Source organism: Macaca fascicularis, chromosome 12, assembly GCF_037993035.2.
Source record: "Macaca fascicularis isolate 582-1 chromosome 12, T2T-MFA8v1.1".
Lineage (NCBI taxonomy): Eukaryota > Metazoa > Chordata > Mammalia > Primates > Cercopithecidae > Macaca > Macaca fascicularis.
The window spans coordinates 56,621,519-56,648,080 of record NC_088386.1 but is presented as its reverse complement, the minus strand read 5'-3'; the positions used below and the strand labels follow the sequence as shown (position 1 = coordinate 56,648,080).

The window sequence follows — 26,562 nt, the reverse complement described above, 5'->3', positions numbered from 1 at the left end:
CACCTTTTATCATTCACGCCAAATAAACCTGTTAATATATTTCAAATGAAAATTCTGAGTTGCCAGTACCCAAGAAAAATTTTCAGAAAGGGACCTCTTAAAATGCTACTTGGAAAAAAAAAAAAAAGCTAAACAGTTTTCTGACAGACATTTTGAAGTTGGGTTTATTTAGAATGGGGCATAACATGTTAATGCTATTTTCCATTATAGCAGTCTGATACAACTTTCTGAAAACAATCATTAATTTTTCAAAGGATTTAGGATTAGTATAATCAATGGCAACTTCAACACTTTCCCAGAAACTCAGACTTTTTCAGTGCATGATCTTAATAAAGATTAATCAGTTTGCTGAGCATCTCAGAGAGTAAGGATAACTTGTATTTTTCTTTCGATTCTCAAATATAATCCAAGTGGGCTCTGTACTGCAGGAAGACGAAGTTATAACTTCAAATAAGAAAGCAAGGGAATTTTGAACATTATATTTTAGGAGATTTTAAGCATTAAATCATTCAAAAAATGAATTTATTTTAAGGTACTAAAACTTAAAATACTTAACATCATAAACTGTTCCAAGTACTAGTTTGGAAATGCTGAACTTGTGGAATGAATGCTGAAATAAGAGTTTTACACATCATACTTTTCATATACACTTCCAGTATGTCGCTGGGTAAGTCATTCAACTAAATCCATTAAGATAAACACATCTGAAACAGTTGGAAGATGTAAAATGTTTCCTTAAATTTCTTATGTGAATTGGGAGAATTTTGATTTAGTGTAAGTCAATTTAAGCTTCTCATAGATGGGTATTATATCAAAAATATATGTTCAGGGGACAGTTGAATATGCAGTGATATTTAAGAAGGAGAAAAAAGTGGTTTATATTTCATTAGTCCAAACCAGGCTTTATTCTTGATGCAAAAATAATGAAAAATGTTTTTGTTTCGCATTCTAGGATATGTTAGATATCAACATCTCAAAGAAATGTACGTTTTCCTTAACACCTGCTTTTGTTACAGTTGATACTAAAAGTGAAATTATTTTATTCCTTTTATAAAAAATTGGAAAGATAGAAAAGAAATAAAAATTGTCATTCAAAACCATATTTTTTTCTTAAAAATTTTAAGCAATTAAAGTCAGTAAAATAAAGTTGAGTTATGGAATTTTTTTTTTCTTTTTTTGAGACAGAGTCTCGCTTTTGTTGTCCTGGCTGGAGTGCAGTGGCATGATCTTGGCTCACTGCAACCTCCATCTTCTGGGTTCAAGCGATTCTCCTGCCTCAGCCTCTCAAGTAGCTGAGATTACAGGAGCCTGCCACCATGCCTGGGTAATTTTTGTATATTTAGTAGAGACAGGATTTCGGCATGTTGGTCAGGCTGGTTTCAAACTCCTGACCTCAGGTGATCTGCCCGCCTCAGCCTCCAAAAGTGCTGGGATTACAGGCGTGAGTCACCGCACCCAGCTGAGTTATGGAATTTTTAAAGATAATTCTGACTAAACTCTTTAACAAGATGTATATTCTCTCATATGTATGTAAGAAACCCAAACTTTAAAAGGCTTCTATTAAGAAGGTAAGTTTTCAATGATACATATTTCACTTTACTCCAGTGTTCATATCAAAGACTTCCTTTAAACTTTAGTTAGGATCCTTGCATGCAAAGGAATATTTATTTTTAGCTAGCTCAGGCAACTGAGTGTAGTCAATGTTTTATTTCTTTTCTGGATGAGGCTAAATAGAAATACGCTTTTTAAGCAGAAACAAGAATCCTTACTTGGATCAATATAAACTAAGAAATAAGCCAAGGTGGGATGGGATGGATTGGTAGAGGGAATATAAAACTATGGAATAGGTATAAATGTTAGCTTGATAAAATTCACTACAGAAAAAGGAAAAGTACATAGTAGGAAAAAAACTGAAAATAAAGATTCATTTGTCACTTACATTTTTGAGATCTAAGAATGAAATGTTAAAGGAGGAACTGAGGTTGAGTATTTCATTACCAGTTTACATATACTGTGACAAAAGATGTTATGGTGAAGTCAAGCACTGGATACAGCTGAATAAGGGAGAAAGTAAAAAAAGGGCGGAGACAGAAAAAGATTAAGGTATAAAACAGGACCAGAAAAAAATTACAAAAAGATATTTGATAAGAATAAACATAAAAGAATAGTAACATAAAAGTTTGAAGACAAACACTAAAAAAAAAATATTGTATTTAATCTAAAAGAACTTATAGCCATATAAAATCTATGGTTCTCTCACCCTCATTAACATTCCTGAAAATCTAGCAAAGCAAGAGAAACACAAATCCTAGGAGCCTTGTCTGTTCTGTGTGATACAGTGTGCTAGGCAAACCCACTGCCAGTGTGGGAACAACTCCAGGGCAAAATGGGATCCATCCCAGAGTTCTGAAGGAAGTGGCAAGAAAATAAACAATATAAAAATAAAATTAAACACCCTAATTACTTCCAAGTTCTTTATTGGGTTGTGGTTTAACATAACCCATCCCCACAATCTCTACTGATTCAATGCTACAATAAAACATATTGTTTCAGAAAAGGTAAAATCCTTTACCAGTACTGCCACAATTACTGTAATTTCAATTCTATCCAAGTTAATTTGTAGAATGAGATGAATACTTTTCTACTATCTGTCTTCTAAGTCTTTCACTTTGTATTAGGTACCTTTTGCATATATCTTTCTGAATTTATTTTTTTAAAGGGAAGAAATATTTGTGGAGATGCTTTTTTAATGCAAAACGGAAACTGCATAACTTCAGTGACCAATTTAATTAAGATTTCTCACACTCCTTTCACTCTTTCCCCAAATACTACATTTAAAATGAACTGATCCGTGCTGCGCATGGTGGCATGCTCCTGTAATCCCAACTACTAGGGAGGTTGAGAGGGAGGAGTTTGAGACCAGCCTGGGCAACACAGCAAGAACCCGTCTCAAAAAAGAAAAAAAATCAACTGATTTGGAAAAATCCTTTAACCACAAATTTAGTGTTATACCACTACACCATGAAGGACAGAAGCGATCTTCTTGAAAATAGCTATTATTTAAGCAATTTGCATGTATTACTTATTTAACTTAAATCACAAAATCTGCTTATTTTGAGATGGAGGTCTTGCAACGTTGAGCAGACTAGAGTCAAATTTCTGGACTCAAGCAGTCTTCCTGCTGCAGCCTCCAAAGTAGCTAGGACTACAGGTGCACGCCACTGCACCTGGCAAGCCACAAAATCTTCTGAATTCTGTACTTAATTATGATTTTAAAATTTGCTTTGAAGAGATCAAATAATTTGTATATAGTTTGGCAGACGGAGTAGCTGTGACTGGAACACAAGCCTTTCTGCCCCAGTAGCTTTAACTACTTAGCCATAATGCTTGGCTGCTGGAGAAGCTAAGTGGTACAGTTATCCAGCATAGGGCTGGAGATAAAGAATGGTTACATTTACATATTGCACCAAGGCAAACTAATTTTAAGATTCTAAAATCTTCCTGTCATACAATAAAAATATATATATTTATCACTGAGAAGCAGTTACAGGCCACGTTTTGATGCTTAAATATTGCCCAGGGTGGGAGGGGAAACCTTTGGTATAGCCTTTTTTTTGCTGTGTTCTCAAGGATGTATCGTACAAATAGAAATGTACATCCATAAATAACTTAAGATAGATTTACTCAAGTTTTGCCAAACGAGTCACTTGTTAACATAGGCAATTTGGCAGTACTTTCTTTGACAAAATTTCATAGTATTTCTCAAACTTGGCATAGAAGTTAAGCATTTGACAAAGCATGACAATGGGTAGAGTACCCTACTGGTAATTCTATCCTCTCTGGAAAGCTTAACTCCCTTCCTGCCTCCCCAGCTATCTTTTAATAAAAGACTGGGTATAGTTATAGTAGCTGATAAAGTCCTTGTCTGGTAATTTCAGTGTCTGAATCATCTTAGGGTTGGTGTCTGTTCTCTTATAACTGGGTCACATTTTCTGGGTTCTTTATATGTTGGGTGATTTTGGACCATATCTGACCATACTCAGCCAGAAAAAAACAAAAAACTAGACTTTAGGAGCTAAGATTCCATAGTGTAGGAGTGAGCACCTAACAAACCATTCTTCTGCAAATAACAGTTATAAACTTTGGGCAACACACACGCGCACACACACACACCCCAACCACTTGAAAACATTGAAGACCGAACTTTGCATATATTGGAGGAGAGTCAAAAATGTGTAGTAAGTAATTGGCTTAGAGTGTATTCCCAGTTTTCTATGGTTTTGTCCTGATGATGGCCACCCTGCAGTAGAGGCACAGTAGTGGCTGAAATTCCAACAAAAAAGCCCACTAACATTCTGGCTGGAAGAACCAAGAAGGAGAATGAGATCATAACCATGGTCACTGGAGAGTGAGGGAAAGGAGCCCTAGAGAATTTGAGAACCTTAAATTCTGAGTTTCAATTCAGCTCAAGTCTCTGGCAGTCCCCAAGTTGGGTGAGACTAAAAGCTTTGTAGCTAAAGCTCTAAGGATTGAACTGAGATTGGAGCTGCCTCTCTCCATAGGAGTGACAGTTACCCTGAGCTAATCAAGTTCACTGCCTGTAAAAACAAAACTACCAATACCCTTCACCACTCTAGAAAACATTTTGTCCATTTCTTAAAACAAACAAAAACTCCAAACATGTAAGTACTATAGGACCCAATGAATGCACTCCTGGGCACTTCAAAATTTATGTTCACACAGAAACCTGTACACAAAATGTTTACAGCAGCACTCTGTCTATAAAGTAAGAAAAAGATAGGAAGCACTTTCTCCTCTGAAGTCATGATTATGTCACCTAAAAATGGTTATGGTAAATGAAATGGCTCATTCAAAACTGTTTTAGCTTTCAGTTTACATAATGTTCTCCCAAGTGACCTAGAATAATTTTGGCTCTTGTCTAGAGATTATCCTTTTTCCATCAAAATATTGTAGAAAATTTAACTTTACATATCTATGTACACATAACCAAGATAAAGGCAAATAAGAACTTTTCTTCTTTTCTGTTAGCATCAAAAAAATCTTAGGGCAGGAGAAACCCTAAAGAAACTGAGGTTAGGTCTTTCCTGTGTAGTAAAATTGAAAACTGGGGGCCTCACCACCTTTTTTTTTTTTTTGGCCAAGAAAGAATTTAGTAAAAAATAAACAAACTACCAAGACCTAATATCTTCTTCACGTCAAAGGGGAATGAACATTTATCAAAAAGAAAAAGAGTAGGAAGAAGAATTTTAGATTCAGCTTTATCAAAAAGTTATCACTTTATGCTCACGGCTCAGGATAAGATGAGAAGCAAGAGCTGAGGACAGAAGTGAGGAGTCTCAGGCTGCAGAATAGGTAAAAAAGAGAAGGCAAGAAAGAATGTTCAATGAGCAGAAGCAAGAAGGAAAGCAAGGAGATTCACTGTGGCCATTTGGCCATTTAGCAGACATACGGTCCAGATGTAACTTCTAGAGAATACAGACAAGTCAGTGGCTCCCTATAGTATTATTAAGATAAAATGTAGAGGGTAACATGCTGTCTTTAATGTTAAATAGTCAAGAGAAATTAGGAGTAGAAATAACAATGAGTAAATCCATCAAATATGGAATTACTTAGAGGAAACTAAGCTTAAATGCAAAAATCACACTACTATTGACAAACATAATAGGAAAGAGACAACAAAAGATGCTCATCTTAAAATTATTCGTTTCCAAAAGGGACTTATCAGGGAGGGAGACAAAAACCACAGGTCAATGACAATGCAGAATGTGTGGGAACTGCTATACAATAGTTTTATTAGGATTCTAAGATATATAGCTTAGAGCATAAATATATAGAAAGATGACTAACTGGCAAAGAAAAAAAAATCTTTCAGGGAATAAATCAGCTTTCATAACACAGCAAGACACTGCTTAACCAAGCAACAGAGAAGCTCGGAGTGTACAGGTGCAAATGAAAAATTAGGTGACTCTTCTCCCTCCTCTACCCTCAAAATCTAGCAGTATCTTAGAGGCAACTACGAATCCAGTGAGAGGATGTTAAAATACAATACCGGGAACAGAGTTAGCTGAAGATCCTGTACTTAAACAAAGCTAAGTGGTTTTCTTAGTATTGATTTCATATCCTAGATACAGTCTTGTGCCCTTAAAAATTACCAGAGTACCTAGTATGCAGCACTTCATAGTCCTAGGGTTTTATGGAACATACTAGAAAATGCAGGTATCTACTATCAAACTATCTTTTAACAAATTAGAATCAAAATTCAGAGTCTGCTCTAGATTTAATATAGATTAATTTACAAGCATCATGATTTAAAGTATGAAGATGTAAAACAATTTATTATCTGATGTATGTGAAAAGAAGTGATGAGGAAGCACTAGGACCTCCATGTACAAGTAAACATTCCTGAGGAGATGCTGGAGTATTCTTAGAACATGACATTTTTTCAGTAGGATGAAAAGTAACTTACTGAGAAAAAGGCAGTATGATTTTTTTTTCTAACAGGATATTATAATCTGGTTAAACCAGTGGTTCCCAAAATATGGTCCAGGATCCTTAAGGGTCCCAAGTGCCTTTCAAGGGATACAATGTTGGGAGATGTAATCTGCCATGGCCCCTGAGCATCCTGGCGCATTTTTGCTGTTCATGTCAGGAATACAAGAATCTCACTGTTCTTTACCTGGGGCTTTTCTCAGGCTTGTGTTTGCAGAGAGCAAATTTGAAAGACTCGGTAATATCTCCCTCTTGGACAAAGAGCAGGCATGCTTACCGCCTGCTATAAAATGGTGGGTTCCCCAAGCTCAATATGCCTCTCCTTCAATGTAACCATTGCATGTATAAGCATCATCTGTGTCTATCTGTGTTACCTCCTAGGTGGGACTAATGAAAATAAGATGTTCTTGGCTACTCGTTTTACTGTAAATAATAAAGTCCTTTTTCTCTGATTCACTTTTCTGTTTTTCTCCAGTACCCATGAAACAGTAACTGGCTAACTTACTAGCTTGTAAGTAGAATAAAATGAAATCCCAGACCCTGACATAATGACATAATTGAAATCAACTATTGTCACAATTAAGATATTATTAATATTTGCATTTTTTGCTGTGTTGGCATTTAGGCTGATTATGCAAAAACAATGGTGAGTAAAACTGCTGGTGCCCGAGTATGACTAAGGCCATGTCAAACTGTTGTCACTGTATTCTTCAATGTCACACACTCAGTAAAAAAACAGCCAAAAAAAAAAAGGCAGTTTCAACTAAGAATGTCCTTAATAAGGCAGTAAAATGATTAATTTTATTGAAACTTGATCTCAACATATTTTTAATATTTTGTGTGACAAAATGGGAAGTATACACAAAAGGACTTCTGCTGCATACTGAAGTACAATTATTGTCTTGGGGAAAAGTACTTGTGCAACTATTTGAGTTCCAAGTAAACCAGTTACTTTTCTAATGGAATGCCATTTTTGCTTGAAAGAATGACTGACACACAAGCTATGGTTATTCAGACATTTTCTCAAAACCAAATGAAGTTAGCCTGTCATGTTAAGGAAAGCAACTGACAAGATTTGTTGCCAATGATAAAATTTGAGCTTCCAAGTGAAAATTAAAATTTTGGAAAACCTGTACCTGTCACAGTAAGCTTGACAGATGCCCAATACTTAAAAGATTTTTCTGATGTGATCAGTGATGATGTTAAATGTGATTTTAAAATATTATATAATAGGTCAACATTTGCAAGATCTACACAACTTAGTGAACCAATATTTTCCAAATGATTCATGATGTAACAATCATACATTAGTGAAAGACATATTCAAAGTACAAGATAGACCAACAGCTTTTAATGTAAAGTTCACTGATATGGTTTCAGATTCCATATTGCAGCTAACATTTTAAGACACTACCAAATTTTAGTGCAGTATCAAAGACTATCCACAATTGCTAAAAAGGCTATTAAAATACTCTTCCCATTTTCAACTACAATATCTATTTGAGGCTGAATTTTCATCATATAATTCAACCAAAAAAAAAATCACAGCAGATTGAATGTAGAAGCATTTCATAACACTGAAAAAAAAAATACCTTCAAAACAGATTTAGAGAAAATTTTTTTTTTTTTTTGAGACAGAATCTCACTCTTGCCCAGGCTGTGATCTTGGCTCATGCAACCTCCACCTCCTGGGTTCAAGTGATTCAACTGCCTCAGCCTCCAGAGTAGCTGGGATTACAGGCACCCACCATCATGCCTGGCTAATTTTTCTATTCTTAGTAGAGACAGGGTTTCATTACATTGGACAGGCTGGTCCCAAACTCCTGACTTCAAGTGATCCACCCACCTTGGCCTTCCAAAGTGTTGGGATTACAGGCGTAAGCCACTGCGCCCAGCCAGATTTTGACAACTTTTAGGATGACGGGTTATAATAAGATAAACTAGATGGTTTGTAGGTGCTATAGTTTGGATATTTGTTGCCTCCAAATCTGATTTTGAAATTTGATCCCCAATGTTGGAGGTGGCCTAATGGGGGGGGGTCTGGGTCATGGGGGCAGATCCCTCATGAATAGAGAAATCCTGGGGGCTGTGGGGGTAAGGATAGCAGGTGAGTGACTTCTTACTCTTTTAGCTCCTGAGAAAACTGGTTGTTAAAAAGAGTCTGTCACCTCCCCTCTCTCTCTTGCTTCCTTTCTCACCATAGGATCTCTGCAATGCTGGCTCCTTTTTGCCTTCTGCCATGAGTGGAAGCAGCCTGTGGCCCCTGCCAGAGGCAGATGTCCAATCTTGAACTTTTACAGATATCAGAATCATGAGCCAACTAAACCTTTTTTCTTTATAAATCACCCAGCCTCAGGTATTCCTTTATAGCAACACAGACTAAGATGGAGGTGGACAGGGGGCTATTCCTTACCTATCGAGGTTGAGAGAACAGCCTTTCATGTCTTGGCCAAGAGAAATCAGGGCTGGATAGACTCTGTCGACTCTATTGTGTGTGCTTTGAAGATGAGTTTTAAATAAAGGGAAGTGTGAGAAAAAGGATGAGAAGGGGAAATAAGGAGAGAAAAGCCATACTAGAGACATTCAAATTTGCTTCTTGCCGGGCGCGGTGGCTCAAGCCTGTAATCCCAGCACTTTGGGAGGCTGAGGCGGGTGGATCACGAGGTCAGGAGATCGAGACTATCCTGGCTAACATGGTGAAACCCCGTCTCTACTAAAAATACAAAAAAACTAGCCGGGCGTAGTGGCGGGCGCCTGTAGTCTCAGCTACTTGGGAGGCTGAGGCGGGAGAATGGCGTGAACCCGGGAGGCGGAGCTTGCAGTGAGCCGAGATCACGCCACTGCACTCCAGCCTGGGAGACACAGCGAGACTCCGTCTCAAAAAAAAAAAAACAAAAAAACAAAAAAAAAACCAAATTTGCTTCTAAGTTAGGAAAGAGAATTTAGAAGGTTGACATATCACTTCTTATTTTCTTTTCTTCCTCAAAATTATTTCCAGTATTTTCACAAAAGCAAAAACTGTAAGATGATGTACTGAATTCAAAAACACAAACCTAGAGCAGGAAAGGGTTAGGAAGAATAATTTAGATTTGGAAACAAAGTTTCTGCAATAGAAAATTTCAATGTAATTATTAAAATGTGTTGGATGTCAATATTTTTTTCTTAAGACTTTGTGTATTGGCCAGCCACAGTGGCACACACCTGTAATCCCAGCACTATAGGAGTCCGAGGCGGGTGGATCATTTGAGATCAGGAGTTCGAGACTAGCCTGGCCAACATAGTGAAACCCCGTCTCTACTAAAAATACAAAAATTAGCCAGGTGTGGTGGTGCATGCATGTAATTCCAGCTATTCAGGAGGCTGAGGCAGGAGATTCGCTTGAGCCTAGGAGGCGGAGGTTGCAGTGAGCCAGTCTGGGTGACAGACTGAGACCCTGTCTAAAAATAAAAAAAAGTTTGTGTAGTATGACACTTTGGAGAAAACTGAACTTTAATGAATAAATTGGTTGTTTCCTTTCTAATTGATATTCTACCAGAAAGTCTATAAAAAAGGCTGGTCTCCAAAGAGGAGTAATATAGAAGCATTAGATATAAAAATAGGGTATATATAATGCAGTTTCTAGAAAGAAAACCAGGAGAAGCAGTACATTTGCTCTGGATTGCAAAGCAAGGATTACCTGAGGTACTACACACAAACATGTTTTTCTCCAGTTCTCTAAGCCCCAGCCTACATTGGCCTGTGCCATTGTACAGTGTGCATAATCACCATTTCTGTATGATAAAAGATGGAAAGAAAAGATTAAACATTAAAGGAATTCAGGGGCAAATTTTTAAAAAGTTGAGTAACAAATGCAGTTAAATTTACTTCAAGTTCCTCTCTTAGAAGAGGTGCTATGTGTTTAGATGATGTAAATGAGATTTGACTTTTCCACAGAAATCACTTAGTAGTTAAATATGTTGACTAACGGCCTAATTTTTAGCTTTTGTTCAAATGATGAAAAACATGTTTATCATTTACCTATAAACCAGTTTAAAGCTTTTACTTACTTGGACAATATATAGCAACTTAACAAACAAATGTGGTTTAAGAGACTTGCAACAGAAAGTGTCTGGAGTGTTGAGAGAAGCTATAGGGGCCCAAAACTCAGATGATCCCTAAGTGGGCACTGCCCTTGAAGTCCAGTGTATATAAGATATAAACAGTATAAGGATGGGGATGCCATCTAAGACCTAGACCTGTGAGATTAGGATTTTATTAGCTACAGAAGATCAGAAAGCAGAACAGAGTTCAAGTTCATGTACTGCCTGCCAAAACTGCTATACATAATTGAAGGAGCACACCATGCGTAAATGCCACTCACTGAAGGGCTGTCTATAAAGTAAAGTAAGAAAAAGGTAGGAAGCACTTTCTCCTCTGCAGCCATGATTATGTCACCTAAAAATGGTTATGGTAAATGAAATGGCTCATTCAAAACCCTCAGTTTTAGCTTTCGGTTTACATAATGTTCTCCCAAGTGACCTAGAATAATTCTGGCTCTTGTCTAAAAAGTATCCTTTTTCCATCAAAATCTTGTAGAAAATTTAACTTTACTTATCTATGCACACATAAACAAGATAAAGGCCAAGTAAGTTGTCTTCTTTTCTGTACTGGAACCTAAATTGTGGGCCCTTGATCAAGCCCTTAAGCTGAGAATTTTAATTTTTAAATTAAATTAAGGCTCTATATGTTTTATCTGTGCCATAAAATTACAGTTAGAATTTTTTTTTTTTTTTTCAGACGGCGTTTCGCTTGTCACCTAGGCTGGAGTGCGTGATCTCAGCTCACTGTAACCTCCGCCTCCTGGGTTCAAGCAATTCTCCTGCTTCGGCCTCCCAAGTGGCTGGGATTACAGGTGCCTGACAGCACGCCCGGCTAATTTTTGTAGTTTTAGTAGAGACCGGGTTTCATTTTGTTATATAATTAGGACTTTACATTATTTTATAATGCTTGCTAATTGCTGTAGGTTTCCAAATCGTCATTTCCCCAACCAGACTATAGCTCCTTAAAGGGGATAGATGTTGTCTATTACTTACAATACTACTGCTATTGTTGTGTTTTGTTTTTTGTATTTCTGTTAATAACCAGCAAGGCTTGGCAAATAGGAGTTCAATAACTACTTCTTGTGTAAGTGATTGACAAATGACTTTTTAGACAACAGCTTTCTTGAAACATGTCAGAGCTTCTATATTTACTTGCAATTGTCCAGTACAGCACATCTTACTGCTTGCAATTGCCAGCTCCACAGCTATATCACTGTTTATACTATTCTAAACCTAAAATCTTTCTTGTTCCTCAAAGCTACCATATCTGCTGATCTAATCACAATGATAGCTATATTTGAAATCTGCAAACTGTTTTAACTGACATCTTTCAGTAACAACTGCACTCGTCATATACTTGAGTTTTTAACTCAGATGAAAAATAAAGACATGTATAAAGAATAAGTTAGAAATATATAGGCATGAGAACACATAAACTCTATTTAATTAGTGAACTCATACCATGTTTACTTCATATTTTGGATCCTAGAATCTGAAATAACTTTTCAACATTCAATAATGTTAATTATTAAATCAAGACTTTAAGCTGGAAGACAGGGACAACATCTCTTTGCTCTCCAGTGGTTGGCAGTGTTAAGTATACACCATGAATTCAGAATTATTGGATAAATGACGAAAAGTAATTTACCAATATCACCAAATTTTTTGTCTTCTTTATTATTGCTTTCTACATATTTTCTTGCATCAAACCACCCGAGAATTTTGTATAATTCTCCACAGGAACAAAAAGTGGCATAGAAAGATGAGGGCAAACAATTTCTGTCAAAACCTAGACACTCAAGATAGTATTTAGTTTGGCAACCAAACTATCTCGCAGAAGTAAATTATAAAAATCTCATTTCTGAGATTTTAAAAGTGAAACAGTACATTACAATCCTGGTTTTTAAAAAAGTGAATTAAACTGATAATTTACAGTTTTATATTTTTATAGAATACCTTTATATTTGTTACACAAATACAAAACTTGTTATTTAAATAGTAACTGCTAACATGGACATAAGTTACTATGTCTGACAATGGTGTCCTGTAAACAAGAGATGAACAGTCTTTGTCAAGAATAATTGTGTGCATTTTTGTTATCTGCATTTTCAGTTTTTAACATTATAAAAAAGAATCAGTAATATGCAACAATTTCTTAGTTCTCTAAGCATTGCTATTATTCTCCTCTGGAAAGTATATTCATATTAGAATTTTTGAAATTGTTCTTAGATGATAGGCTATGATATTTTTTCCCTTTAAGATTAATAATCACATGATTCAGGAAGTTAAATTCACTATTAAGTGAATATTAAGTTCCCTTACCTTTCATCAATATTTGTTGTAAGGTAAATTAAATTAAGTATCAGTCTCTTTGTCTCTTGATCTTTCACATCCTCTTCTATACACCACAAACAATCTCCAATACCTGTGTTGCTTTTAAAATACATCTATGAAACTTTGATACTCATCCCTTCAAGGGGTGTAACTTAATTTCTTGCCCCACTATTTAGTGACTTGCTTCTAATGAACAAAATTAAGTGGAAGTGAAGGAATGTGACTTTGAGACTAAGTCACAGAGGGCACATTTCTCTCTCTCAGATCCCTTACTTCGAGTGAAGTTAGCTGTCAGTTCGGGCAGACAGGCTCATGTGGAAAGGTCTCTGGCCAACAGTCATGTGAGTGACCCATCTTGGAAGTGGATCCTCCAATCAGTTAAGCCTTCAGATGACTGCAGTCCTTGTCTACATCCTGACTTCAACATAAGAGACCCTGAGTCAGGGCCACCCAGGTAAGTCACTCCAGAATTTCTGACCCACAGAAACTCAGATAAATTTGTTGTTTTAAGCCCTAAGTTTTGGGTAAGTCTGGAATAATATGAGAGATAATACAAAAGACTGTGCAAATTACTGTGGTGTACAAAAGACAAAACTAAAGTTTTCCATTAAACTGAGTATTTCCTTCCCTACTGTCTCAAGCAGAGCACTAAGGGTCATCTAATGATAGAGGCTTTGTCTTTACCTCTTTCTGTCCCTTTAGAAGTCAAAGGATTTTTGCAAGCTTTTTGTGTAGGAATAACATGAATACAGATTGAACTATAAATTTCATGTCTCTTAAGTAAAATTTTCTAAAAGTGCCTCTTTCCCCTTCAAATATCCCTCTTTCCTCTACTTTATGTCTCTTTTTCCAAGGCAGCCAGAATGGCTATTTGCTAAAATGTCCACCTTTCCCTTCTCAAACATCCTGACAAAACAAAATCCTCAACAAAACAAGTAGTCTAAAGAAAACAAATTCTCAAACCACCCACCAAACAGAAGGAGGAAAGGACTGTGGGTGGCTCATAGTGGCTTCCTTCTGTTACTGGTTCAAAGCATTTCTATTAACTTACTAATTCATTATAGAAGCTAGGCCAATTGACTGGGAATGTGATTTCTAGAAACAGATTAGTTTTGCAGAAGACCAATAATATTAAAGTATACTAAAAATATACTAAAAATAGAATAAAAAATAAAAAATAGAATAAAAAAGAATCATACCATCACCTTAACCATTTCTCTATAATGCCTTCTAGTTCTCATCCATGTGAGATGCAACCAACCAACATGGATTTTTTCCATTGTGGAAGAAGAAGCTTGAATATAGCTACACATTCAGAGTTCTTTAGGGAAGGTTTCACCCGTATTAGCTAAAGGTGAATTATAACTCACTAAGTATAGACCAACACATAGGCCAGTGGAACATATTTTAATTTCCATTGCTTGATGGCCAGTATTTTTTCTAACATAGGCCTAATTTTTTACACTAAGCATACAGACAACTCTCAAATATTCAATACATCTAATATATCCATTCTTTTAGAATGTATTTTCTCTTTTCTTTAATCCCTTATACGTTTAGTGCTCATTAGCACTTTGGCTAGAGATATATAAAAGAAGAGGAAGCTGAAATACAAGACAGTTAATTTTAATTTTTATTAAATGGTTACAAAGAAAATTGAGTTGATGAGCTATTCAAAGTATAAAAATGTGGCTATAATATAAATCGTTCCCCTATTAGTAAAGATAATTAAGATAACTCACTGAAGTTAGATTTATTCCTTACTTGGAGCTTTTCCTCTTACCATCTGCCCAAAACTATAGTTACAATCGATGTAATATTATTAATTCTTTGCACACAGGCTATCTCTGAAATGATTTCTGTTACTTAAACTTAATTTCATCCCAGGTATCCAGATATATATTTCACAGATAAAATAGCCTACAGAATTTAAACAAATATAATTTTTAAAGAGATTTCTGTTGAAGGTCTGCTGTTGATACTTGACTGAAAATAAACTCTAAAACTTTCATAAATAACAAATTATCCAAATTAAAAAAAAAAACTATTACTATATCTTAGAGCTTTTCACATCATCCCTTTTGTTCTAACCAAAGTTTTATTTTCAAAACTACCTTCTACATAGTTTAAACTGGAGATGTCCTATTACTTTCAAAGGAACGCTATAAATTATTATTAAATTTGTGGTAAAGTAATGGCATTTGGAAGACACTGAAACAGGAAGATTAGAAATATTGTTTATTTAAGCACTAAATTTATGTCAGTATAGTAATTCAACAATTTTATAATGTACTACAATAGGCCTAGTAACAAAATTGTATTCCAAAAAGTCAGAATCATTGTTTCTCAATTTCCTCTTTTGCAAAATAAACCTAGTATATTTCAATGCCATGGTTTCAGTGTTTATCAGCATTTTTAGATACATGAAAAATCGAATGAGGGTGAAGAAAACTGAATGACTCAAAGAATGGTTTCAAATAAAAATATATGTAATAACGGGTACCAAGATAACTTCTTATTCTAAAACTTTTATTTATAGAGAAAAGCTCTCGAAATTGGATTTCTCAGATTTGATGTTAAATAATAAGATAGTCTTAGTTATGCAATCAGTAACTGAATAACCCTGACAAAGTGAAAATCTCCTACTTTATTTAGAAGGAAAGAAATAAATACAGCACTCTTGATTTAATTGTTGTTGATGTTAAGAAATCTTATTTGTTAAGAGTTCTTATTTTATTCAAAATATGTATCATCCCACTAAAAGCCAACTCATCTCATTAAAGATATCCTTTTCAAACTTATAAAATTTCAATGACTTATGAAAACATGGAGAACAATATACATATATACTACCGAGTTAACAAGTGTTAACATTTTGCATACCTGCTTAGCTCTCTTCTATTAAGAAAAAAAAAAAAGTTGCAGATATAACTGCTGAAGCCCCATTATTCCTTTCTCAGGTATCACAGTCTCTTTTCTCCCCAATTCTGGAAGTGATCGTTTTTCTAAAGAAGATGTGTGCCCTTCCTGTCCAGGTTTTTATACTTTTATTACATATGTGCGCTTTCACAAACATTAACGTTATGTTTTAAAAACTACATAAAGTATCCTAATTAGTCAGGCGTGGCAGCATGTGCCTGTAGAATTGCTTGAACCTGGGAGGCGGAGGTTGCAGTGAGCAGAGATCATGCCACTGCACTCCAGCCTGGGTGACAGAGCAAGACTTCATCTTCAAAAAAGCAAAAACAAAAACAAAACAAAATAAAACCAACAACAACAAACTATATAAAGTATTCCCATTTTATCATTTTGTAATTTCCATCTTTACTCAACATTGCTACTGAAATTTAGGCAAATTAATATATATTTAGTATATTTTAATTTTTCGAAAGAGTTTCTAAAGATCAACTATTCTGTTATTGGTGGATATTTAGGTTGTTTCTAACCCATGGCATGAACGTCCTTGTATATGTCTCCTTGCGGATATGTATTATTTCTTTCTGTATTACTTCAATAAAGTTTTGCTTAAGCTAGTTGGGTGGATTTGTTTTTTTTAAACTAAGCACAGACAATTGAAGAAAAAGCTAGAAAGCTATTTTCTAGTCTGTCTTATTATTTACCTGATTTTAAACTTTTATTTATTTATATACACACACGCACACCCACATATATGTACATATGTATGTGGATGTGGCTTTTAATTATTTAGAGACAGGGTCTCACTCTGTTGCCCAAGCTGGAATGCAGTGTCATGATCATGGGTCACTGTAGCAGCCTTGATCTCTCAGGCCCAAGCAATCCTCCCACCTCGGCCCACTGAGTAGCTGGGACTACAGGCATGTGCCATCCTGTGTGGCTAATTTTTAAATTTTTTATACAGATAGGGGTCCCCCTATGTTGCCCAGGCTGGTCTCAAACTGTTGAGCTCAAGTGAACCTCCCTCCTTCACCTCCCAAAGTGTTTGAATTACAGGAGTGAGTCACTGTGCCCAGTCCTATTTCTTTGTTAAATCTTTTCTTTGTTGAAATGCTTGTGATGTAGAAAAAAGGTTAGTAGGAAATACAAAACCTTAGCCTTTATTTTACTTGAAAATAGTTCTTCTATTCAGAAATATTTAAGTCACATATTTATATACATGGAACTTCTGTTTGGAATTCCCGTGGTAGATCACTTCAGAAAAATAAAATGAGGAAGCTAGGTTACGCATCAGCATTTGAATGCTGCTTTCTGCAGAAGCAATGTCTACCTTTGGTAGCTTTTCCTTTGCTATTCCTGAAATCACTTTATTATGTGGCTGATCAACAGTCAAATTATTCTTCCTTGTTTCACTGTCTTCAAGCAGAGGAACACAGCCATAATTGCCATCTGCAAGACAAAAACCTCTTGGATATTAGCAGAAAACCCTTATTTTTGGTACCACCTGAAAAAGCAAAAGTAATACAAACTCAAAACCGTAAAGAGAATAGATTTTAAGGTAGGAGTTTTAGAAAATTCTTTAGGTAATAGTTACTTTGACAAGTTGTCCATTTACATTTTTTCCTTCCCACTAAACATACAAAACCCCTGCTCTCCAAAAGTCAGCAGTATGTAAAATATACAGAATTTAGAAAACTAGAAATATGCTCTTTGCCCCTGTCAGCAACAATTCAACTTTTATATAAGTCATATTTTCAGGTATGCATTTCTTATTTAAGATAATTATTTGTATTATGACTCCATGCTTATCATAGGAAAATTAGAAAATGCAGACAGCCAAAAAGAATAAAAAGTAAATGTTACCCAAATTTTTATCACCTGTGAATTATTCCAGTTAATACTTCTGTTCCTAAACACATAAATTCACACAAGAATCACCTTTTTCTGCATAAATGAAAATAACACTTATTTACGTATCCTGCTTCGTTCATTTTGCTATATATCATCAACATATTCTTACAAGTTAATACTTATTATCACTTTTCTTGGCTACATAGCTATTCATATAGATCACTGTAACTATTGAATATTTGTTTCTAGCTTTCCATGATTAGAAATTATACTGCGATACACATCCTTGCATATATATTTTTGAGTACCTGAACAAATGTTTTCTCATGATATAGTCTTAGGACTTGAGTTTTTGGTTCAAAAGGCATGGATGTTTTCAAAAGCTTTTGCTGCTATTTACTGGCAAATTGCTTTTTAGAAAGTTTTATAAACTTAGAGTTCCACTGTATTGTATAGTATAGTATAGTATAGTATAGTATAGTATAGTATAGTATAGTATAGTATAGAATAGTATAGGTGAAAGTCCACTTTCCCATATCCTGCAAGTGTTCATTTAAATAAATGTAACATATAACTGTACCACAGTTATAATATCAAAACTACTGAGAAACAACGAAGGAATAAAACAGAAGAACTCAGCTTACACTTTTCACCAAGAGGTTCTAGAAATACATAAAAAATTAACATGCACATACCTTGAGTGGAATTCACAAGAAGTAACTGTGATTTTAGCTTGTCAATAATAGTTTGTTGAAGTGACAGCTGTTCCTGTTGTTCACGTATTCTCTGCTCATAGTTCTCAGTCTGCTGACATAAAAACCAGTTAGCCTGATATTTACTGACAGACATGAACACATTATTTACCATCCATTAATAATATAAATAGATATGAGTTGCCCACATTGTCATTTTGCAGGTATTGTGATTTATGAGATACAAACTGGCTCCAGGAATGTACTTGTAATTGCTACAAACATTTGTGATTGAAGACACTTAAAGCACCGTAAAAGTTTTAAAGATTATCTTATTTGGCCAGGCGCGGTGGCTCATGCCTGTAGTCCCAGCACTTTGGGAGGCCGAGGTGGGTGGATCATGAGGTCAGGAGATCGAGACTATCCTGGCTAACACGGTGAAATCCCGTCCTACTAAAAATACAAAAAAAATTAGCCGGGCATGGTGGTGGGCGCCTGTAGTCCCAGCTACTTGGGAGGCTGAGGCAGGAGAATAGCATGAACCTGGGAGGTGGAGCTTGCAGTGAGCCGAGATCGCGCCACTGTACTCCAGCCTGGTAGACTGAGCAAGACTCCGTCTCAGGAAAAAAAAAAAAAAAAGGATTATCTTATTTAAACACATATCAGTCAAGGATTCAATCTACGATTTCCTGATCCTTCAGTAAGGATCAAAACTGTAATTTAGCATTTATTCCTTAAAGAAAAAAAAAGCACAAATGAAACAACAAATACTATATTAAAATGATTTTTTAAAAAATACACACTAACTTAAAAAATTAAGATTTTGTGTCTTTCAAATAAACACACTTCTAAATTTATTTTTAGGGTACACAAACACTAAGGAAGTGTTGATAAAAATCAAAGGGACAAATACAAATTATAAAATTATAATGACCAGAAACTTGTCTGCTAAGTTTTAAGAAATTAAGAGAACACCATGGTTGACCTTTGGTGTCTATCTTAAATGCCATAGTTTCCCTTATATTGTTAATCCATTCATTTTGCTATTTTATTACAATGACTGTGAAAATACAGCAATGAAATAAGACACAAGTTTGTACTGAAGAATACAGATGCCGCAAACCTTCAAGCAAATTTGAAACTGTTGTATCACAATTACCAAATTAGTACAGTCTTAAAAACGTATCACCAAACAGTAACAGAGAACTTTTTTTTTTCTTTAACCAATTTCTATCCCTGGAGGGATAAATAATGTTTAAGTTGCAAATTCCTTGAAATATAAAATGAAAATGAAGTTCTAATAATCTCAGAATGATATTCAGTGGATACTATTTGACTTTAAACTGATTCTTTTTTTTTTTTTTTTTTTTTTGAGACGGAGTCTCGCTGTGTCTCCCAGGCTGGAGTGCAGTGGCGTGATCTCGGCTCACTGCAAGCTCCGCCTCCCGGGTTCACGCCATTCTCCCGCCTCAGCCTCCCAAGTAGCTGAGACTACAGGTGCTCGCCACCACGCCCGGCTAGTTTTTTGTATTTTTAGTAGAGACGGGGTTTCACCATGTTAGCCAGGATAGTCTCGATCTCCTGACCTCGTGATCCACCCGCCTCGGCCTCCCAAAGTGCTGGGATTACAGGCTTGAGCCACCGCGCCCGGCCTAAACTGATTCTTAAAGTTCAAAATTAGTGAAGCTCTATTATTTTCAGAGACCAATAAACTTAAAAATTTTAATAAATTACACAGCTGTTCATAGATTAGCAAATATAAATTAGCTTAAGAAATTAAAGCTGGCAGTGAAACTCCGTCTCTACTAAAAAATACAAAAAACTAGCCGGGCGAGGTGGCAGGCGCCTGTAGTCCCAGCTACTCGGGAGGCTGAGGCGGGAGAATGGTGTGAACCCGGGAGGGGGAGCTTGCAGTGAGCTGAGATCCGGCCACTGCACTCCAGCCTGGGCGACAGAGCAAGACTCTGTCTCAATAAAAAAAAAAAAAAAAAAAAAAGAAATTAAAGCTGGGGAGGCTGAGGCAGGTGGATTACGAGGTCAGGAGATCGAGACCATCCTGGTTAACACAGTGAAATCCTGTCTCCACTAAAAATACAAAAAATTGGCCAGGTGTGGTGGCAGGCGCCTATAGTCCCAGCTACTCGGGAGGCTGAGGCAGGAGAATGGTGTGAACCTGAGAGGCGGCACTTGCAGTGAGCTGAGTTCGCGCCACTGCACTCCAGCCTGGGCAACAGAGTGAGACTCTGTCTCAAAAAAAAAAAAAAAAAAAAACGAAAGCTAAATACATTTTCCCAAATTTGAACTTTTATAAGTAATACAGTTCAAATATGAATAACTGACAGAGCTGATAAGCAACCCATGTGGTGCGTTGTCTTTGCACACTGCCTAAAGGCAGTCTTACATAGTTTCACACTCCCCACAGAATTCATATAGATTAAGTAACTTATACGTAGGAGATGTTCAGTATATGTTCACTGAAAAATTTAAAAAGGAAATACGGATTCCAATTACATTTTATTATTGTGAACAGAAGAATGAATCATGTGGGTCTACCTGAAGTGTATGTCCAATGACTATGTCTCAGAAATGATCACTGATACCCAAGTCTAGTCTAGGGCCTGGCTTCCCAGGATAAGACATCGTATTTCTATATAAATTCACATCCAACCCCCTAGAAACAGTGTGGTAAGCTGACTGAATGAAGGACCCAAAAATCTACAGCAAATTCTAAATACCTTAGACTGATCTGGGTTACATAGCACCACCAGGGCTGAAGAATCAGTAAACAAGTTAAGAGTCTTCTCTATATATTTCTGCATTAATTAAAGCTTTCTCCAAGAACTCAAAGTTCTTCACAAACATCAATCAATAAGTACCTATTTTTTCACTTTATTTTGATAGGTATATACATTAGACGGTCCAGAGATTAAGTAACCAGTCCAAAAAACTTAGCAAGTTAGAGACAGGTCCAGAATAAATGTCTATGTTACTCAAGTCTCTATGTCTTTTTCTCCCACCTTGATGAAGAAACCATATATTTTCTTTTGAAACCAACTCAGAAAGCTTCTGCCAGTTAATTTTTATCTTCTATTCTCTGGTTTAAAAAACATACTTTAGCACATCTGCATATAAGATATTATAATAAATAATCCTGAAAATGTATTCAACAGCTAGGAAAAATTAATGGATCAATGGCTATTTCAAGCTGAAGTTTTAACTACTTCTTAAGCTACTTAATAAAGTATTATAAAGGTTGAGCAAAGTCTACAATAATTTTAAAAACCAACACTCTGGAAGTATAATAGAGGAAATAGAACAGCAAGAGCCCATGTTTTCCTCCTACACTTTTCACATACTTACATTTAGCAGTTACAGTGTTCTAGTCTAATTGTCTAATGTCTGATTTCCCTCTAGACTGAACTTCTCAAGGGTAGAGGGTATTTCCTCCTGGTATCTCCAGAGTATTACAGAGTGGCTGGCACATACTGGGATGCTTGGTAAATATTAGTTGAATAAACAAACTAATTAAGTTGTTAAAGAAATATCACAGTTGAGCATCCCATGCTGCTGCTCTGCCTCTGGAGTAGTCATTCTTTTATTCCTTTACTTTCTTAATAAACTTACTTTCACTTAAAAAAAAAAAAAAAAGAAGTATCAGAGAAACAGATATGCTTTCAGAAATGATCTGGAGGAATGCCTTTGCTTATATTTCTCTAAGGGAAACAGTAAAAACAGAAACAAGGTCAGTAGGTAAATACAACAAAGGGATATTAAGTTTGAGAAAATGGATGCAAAAGATAGGTAATATTTGAAGATTTTTTTTTTGGAAAAAAAGGGAAGCTTATATTATTAGAAAAAAGGTAGCAATTTGAGAAAATGCATATTCAGAAAAGAGTATAAAGATTTTGACCACAGACTGTCAGATGGAAAGTCCAAAAGGAAATATTACATCAAACTGGGAAACAACCAGTAGAATTTGGTTTATTTGCTGTTTGGAAACTAAACGAAACTAGTCTTTTTTTTTTTCCTTTTATTAAATGCTTTTGTTCACAGAACATACCTGCCTAAACTTAAAACCTGAAAAGTCCTTTTACAAGGTCAGATTATTGCTGTACCATCATAGTATTTTTTTTTAAATACAATTACAAAGCAAGTACATTCTAGCACTATCAAAGACCCCACAAAACAGAAAACTCACTAACAACCACATTGAAAATGTACAACAGCAATGTCTTGTCAACACTTCTGTACAGAGCACAGACATGACAGCTAAAACAGACAGAAGAGAAGATGCTTTTGACAGCCAGTGTGTGTGAATGATTCTTTGAGTCAGATGGCAGCAACAAGTTACCAACTAGGAGATCTGCATGACAACTAACCATCCATCTGTATCAAACACCATCTGGCCAAGATGACTCTGGCTTCTGTGTATTTGACACTCCTTCCAGTTTCAAAGACTAGCAAAACAAGTGGTCTACCAGCATCTAAATAGGTAAACAGGTACTTAGGTACTTGTGCTATAAGGTACTTTGTTTTTTATTTTATTTTATTTATTATTATTTTATTTATATAGAGACAGGGTCTTGCTATGTTGCCCAGGCTGGTCTCAAACTCCTGGGCTCAAGTGATCCTCCCACCTTGGCCTCCCAAAGTGCTGGGATTACAGACATGAGCCACCACGCCTAGCCCATAAGGTTAACTTTGTATTCTTTCTTAGTGTTCAAAAGTAAAACTTAAAACACTGGTGATCAAATAGAGCACACATCCTAAATTTATTAAAAATGGTTGCCCATACTCTGGATTATGATAAGCAAAAAAAAAAGCTTATTTTAAAAATTACCCTTTTATCCAGGCAAAATTTCAATATTTCCTCTTCAAAACGAAGGCAGCATATTTCCTATAATTTTGTGTAGATACCTGTTTAAGTTTTTGTGAGTATCATAAATATTAAAATAGAATTTTAATAAATTGAATTTTTTCCTATTGCTGGTATTGAACTTTTTTTTTTGTATTTTCCAAGGCACTTATTTCTTACCTAGGGAAAAAAAAGTTTAAGTGCCCTTAAGTCATCTATAATATTCTAAGTCAAACATTTCTTCTCCTCCTCAATAACTAATTTCAATATTCTAAAAAATATCACTGCTTTCCTCCAATGATTTATTAAGGAATTTAATAAATGTTGAGTGGATTGAAAAAAAACTGAAATAGTCCCAATTTAAAAACTTTTCAAATTATTCCAAGGTTAACAAAGAGAATGAAAGATTTACTGAAGGATTTGCATGGCTACCACAAATGTTCTCCATAGGAAGCTCCACAGTTCATGAAGGAAGATAATTAAATATTAATTATCCTAATACATAGCACTTTAGATAGAAACTAATTTATTTAGACACAATCTAATTAAAATACATCTTGAAATTTTGGTAAGCTAAGAATCAACTTCAATTTTGGGTTTTCTTTAAAAAGTATGAGATCAAATAGGATCAGCAACCCAGAGATCCTGGCTTACACAGGTCTTTCTTCAACCGTTTTCTGCCTACTAAGTTATAAGCCCTGTACGTTCCCACCCTCCAGTACCAAGACTTATCTAGAAGATCTGCAATTTGACAGATCAGATTTCCAATCTAATTATCTACTTTTAGGTGACAGTGCTGCCACCAATTTCTCAGCATGCCAAGTGGTAAACTGTGACAAACTATTTTTATTTTACAATCCTGTGTTTCGGTCCTGATTAATTTACTTGCCTCTTTGAGCCTTTGGTTTCTTCCTCTTTAAACGAAAATTATATTTACCTGAAGGACTGAAAGAGACAGAATATATAAAGTATTTGTCTTGCAATATGCTCCTTGGAAATGTTAGTTCCTGTCTAACAAGGTATCTACATAATATCCAAAGCCGTGGGAGTGAGGCCAATGCAGAGAGTTGCCATCAGGGCAATTCCTAGTGGAGTTGCCCAGGCAGGGCCACCCCAAGACCCCAGACCAGTAGAGCCACCAGGGTGCAACTCCAGGCTGGGAGACCCAAAGGCATGCAACTCCAACACCAAGAAATGCAGCCGACAATGTGATGGAGTAGGGTTGCCTAGAGCCTTGGGGGCCCAACTTTCACCCCAGTGTGTCCACAAAATGAGAAATGGGAGTTAAAGACTACACTCAAGCTTCAGGGTTTAATGTTAGCCCTACTGGGTTTGTTGTTGTTTATTTGAGGTGTTTGGATGTGGTTAGAACCTGTTAGCCCTTTGTTCTTTCCTGTTGCTCCATATTGGAGTGGGAATGTCTATCCTATGTCTGTCCCACTGTTGTCTTTTGGAAGCATATAACTGTATAATTTCATAGGCTCATAGCTGGAGAGGAATTTGTCTCTGGATGAATTGTACTTTGAGTCTCATTTCCATATCTGATTTAGATAATGTTTAGATGAAAACTTTAGAGTTTAAAGTTGATGGTGGAACAAGGTAAGTCTTTTTGGGGCTTCTGGGATGGAATAAATATGTATCACATACATGTATCTCATATATTTTGTATGTGTGCAGGATATAAATCTGGGGGAGCCAGGGGTGAAATGCTATGATCTTAAAGTGTGTGTCCACCAAAATTCATGTTGAAACGTAATCCCCATTGTGATGATATTAAGAAGTGGGGCCTTTTAGGAGGTATTAAGTTATAATGGCTGCTCCCACATGAATAAGATTAAGGCCTTTATAAAGGGGGCTTCACACAGAGTTCAGTCCTTTTTGCCCTCCATCCCTTTTGCCATATTAGAATACACTGTTCATCTCCACTAGATGATGCAGCAACGAGGTGCCATCTTGGAAACAGAGACTGGGCCCTCACCAGACGCCAAGCCTGCTGGAGCCTTGATCTTGGACTTCTCAGCCTCTAAAACTGTGAGAAATACATTTATATTATTTATAAATTACCTGGTATAAGGTATTTTGTTATAGAGTACAAATGGACTAAGACACAGAGCATGTAGTACGTATGTTTATGAACAAAATCTCTGGTTATCACTGAAGCCAGATCTCTCAGTCTTTTTTCTAGTTCACTGTAACCTAGGACTCAGGTGTTTATGAGAAATCAGTATGGCATCTCCATTGAATCAAAAACATTCCTGTCAAGCAAACAAAACAAAACAAAAAACCAAGCCCTGGTTTTTCAAAGTTTACAAAGAGACAAAATGGACTAAATGATTAAAGATTAATGGCTATTAAAAGTTATAAAAATCACACACCTTTGTCAAAAAATTCAAATAACAAAATGACCACTACCACCAACACAACAAAAATAATGTACAAGTACGTACAGATATGTACAAGGTAAAACGTGGCAGTATCCTCCCTTACTTTGCCTTCCATTTTTCCTCAAAGGTAACTACTACTGGTATTTTGGTATATACCCTTTCAGAACTCCTGTATACATGTGTGTATATGTATCACACTTTTTCACAAATGAGAACTATTCTGCAACCACATTTTTCAACTCAGCAACACATTATCATGTGATAATTTCACTAAATACTATGTACCAAAATCAGTTTTATTTTCTTTATCTCATTTAATCCTTAAACCAACCTTCCCAGGAGACTATTTCCCACATTTTACAGACGAGAAAATTGAGTCTTACAGAGGTACAAAATAATCTGCCTAGGCTCATTGCAACCTCCACCTCCCGGGTTCAAGTGATTCTCCTGCCTCAGTCTCCCAAGTAGTTGGGATTACAGGCGCCCCCTCCCCCGCATCACACCTGGCTAATTTTTGTATTTTTAGAAGAAACAGGATTTCGCCATGTTGGCCAGGCTGGTCTTGAACTCCTGACCTCAAGTGATACGCCTGCCTCGGCCTCCCATAGTGTTGGGATTACAGGCGTGAGCCACCGCACCCGGCCCCAAGTATCAATTTTAATCTTAACTATTAAGCTTTCCCAGTAGATAGTAGAGCTAAGACTTGAATCTAGGCTTGCCTGAATACATAGCCTAAGCCCCTAACTAACCACTATGCCACATCTTATAAGTACCTCTAGCTCACATGAGGCCCTCTCTTGCTATATATTCTCTTCCTAGGTAATCTCATCCATGCTAGTAGCTCGAATTTTTCTTCTAGCTTAGATCTCTCTTCTAAGCTATAGATCTATGTGGTCAACTGTTCCGGGGAAAGCACTTCAAATATTCAAAACTGATGATTT

The 26,562-nt window shown here is 36.0% G+C and overlaps 1 protein-coding gene across 11 annotated transcripts in view; it reads right to left on the bottom strand.

The window, feature by feature from the left end:
- TANK (TRAF family member associated NFKB activator) overlaps nucleotides 1–26,562 on the bottom strand; it is a 105,431-nt gene that overhangs the window by 14,662 nt on the left and 64,207 nt on the right. For all 11 annotated transcript variants that reach the window (XM_065525562.1, XM_005573302.4, XM_074009292.1 and 8 more), the window contains 2 exons: nucleotides 18,386–18,494; nucleotides 17,170–17,288 (listed from right to left, as the gene is read on the bottom strand). In XM_065525562.1, the coding sequence (XP_065381634.1) occupies nucleotides 17,170–17,288; nucleotides 18,386–18,494 (228 nt within the window). The remainder of the gene's footprint in view (nucleotides 1–17,169; nucleotides 17,289–18,385; nucleotides 18,495–26,562) is intronic.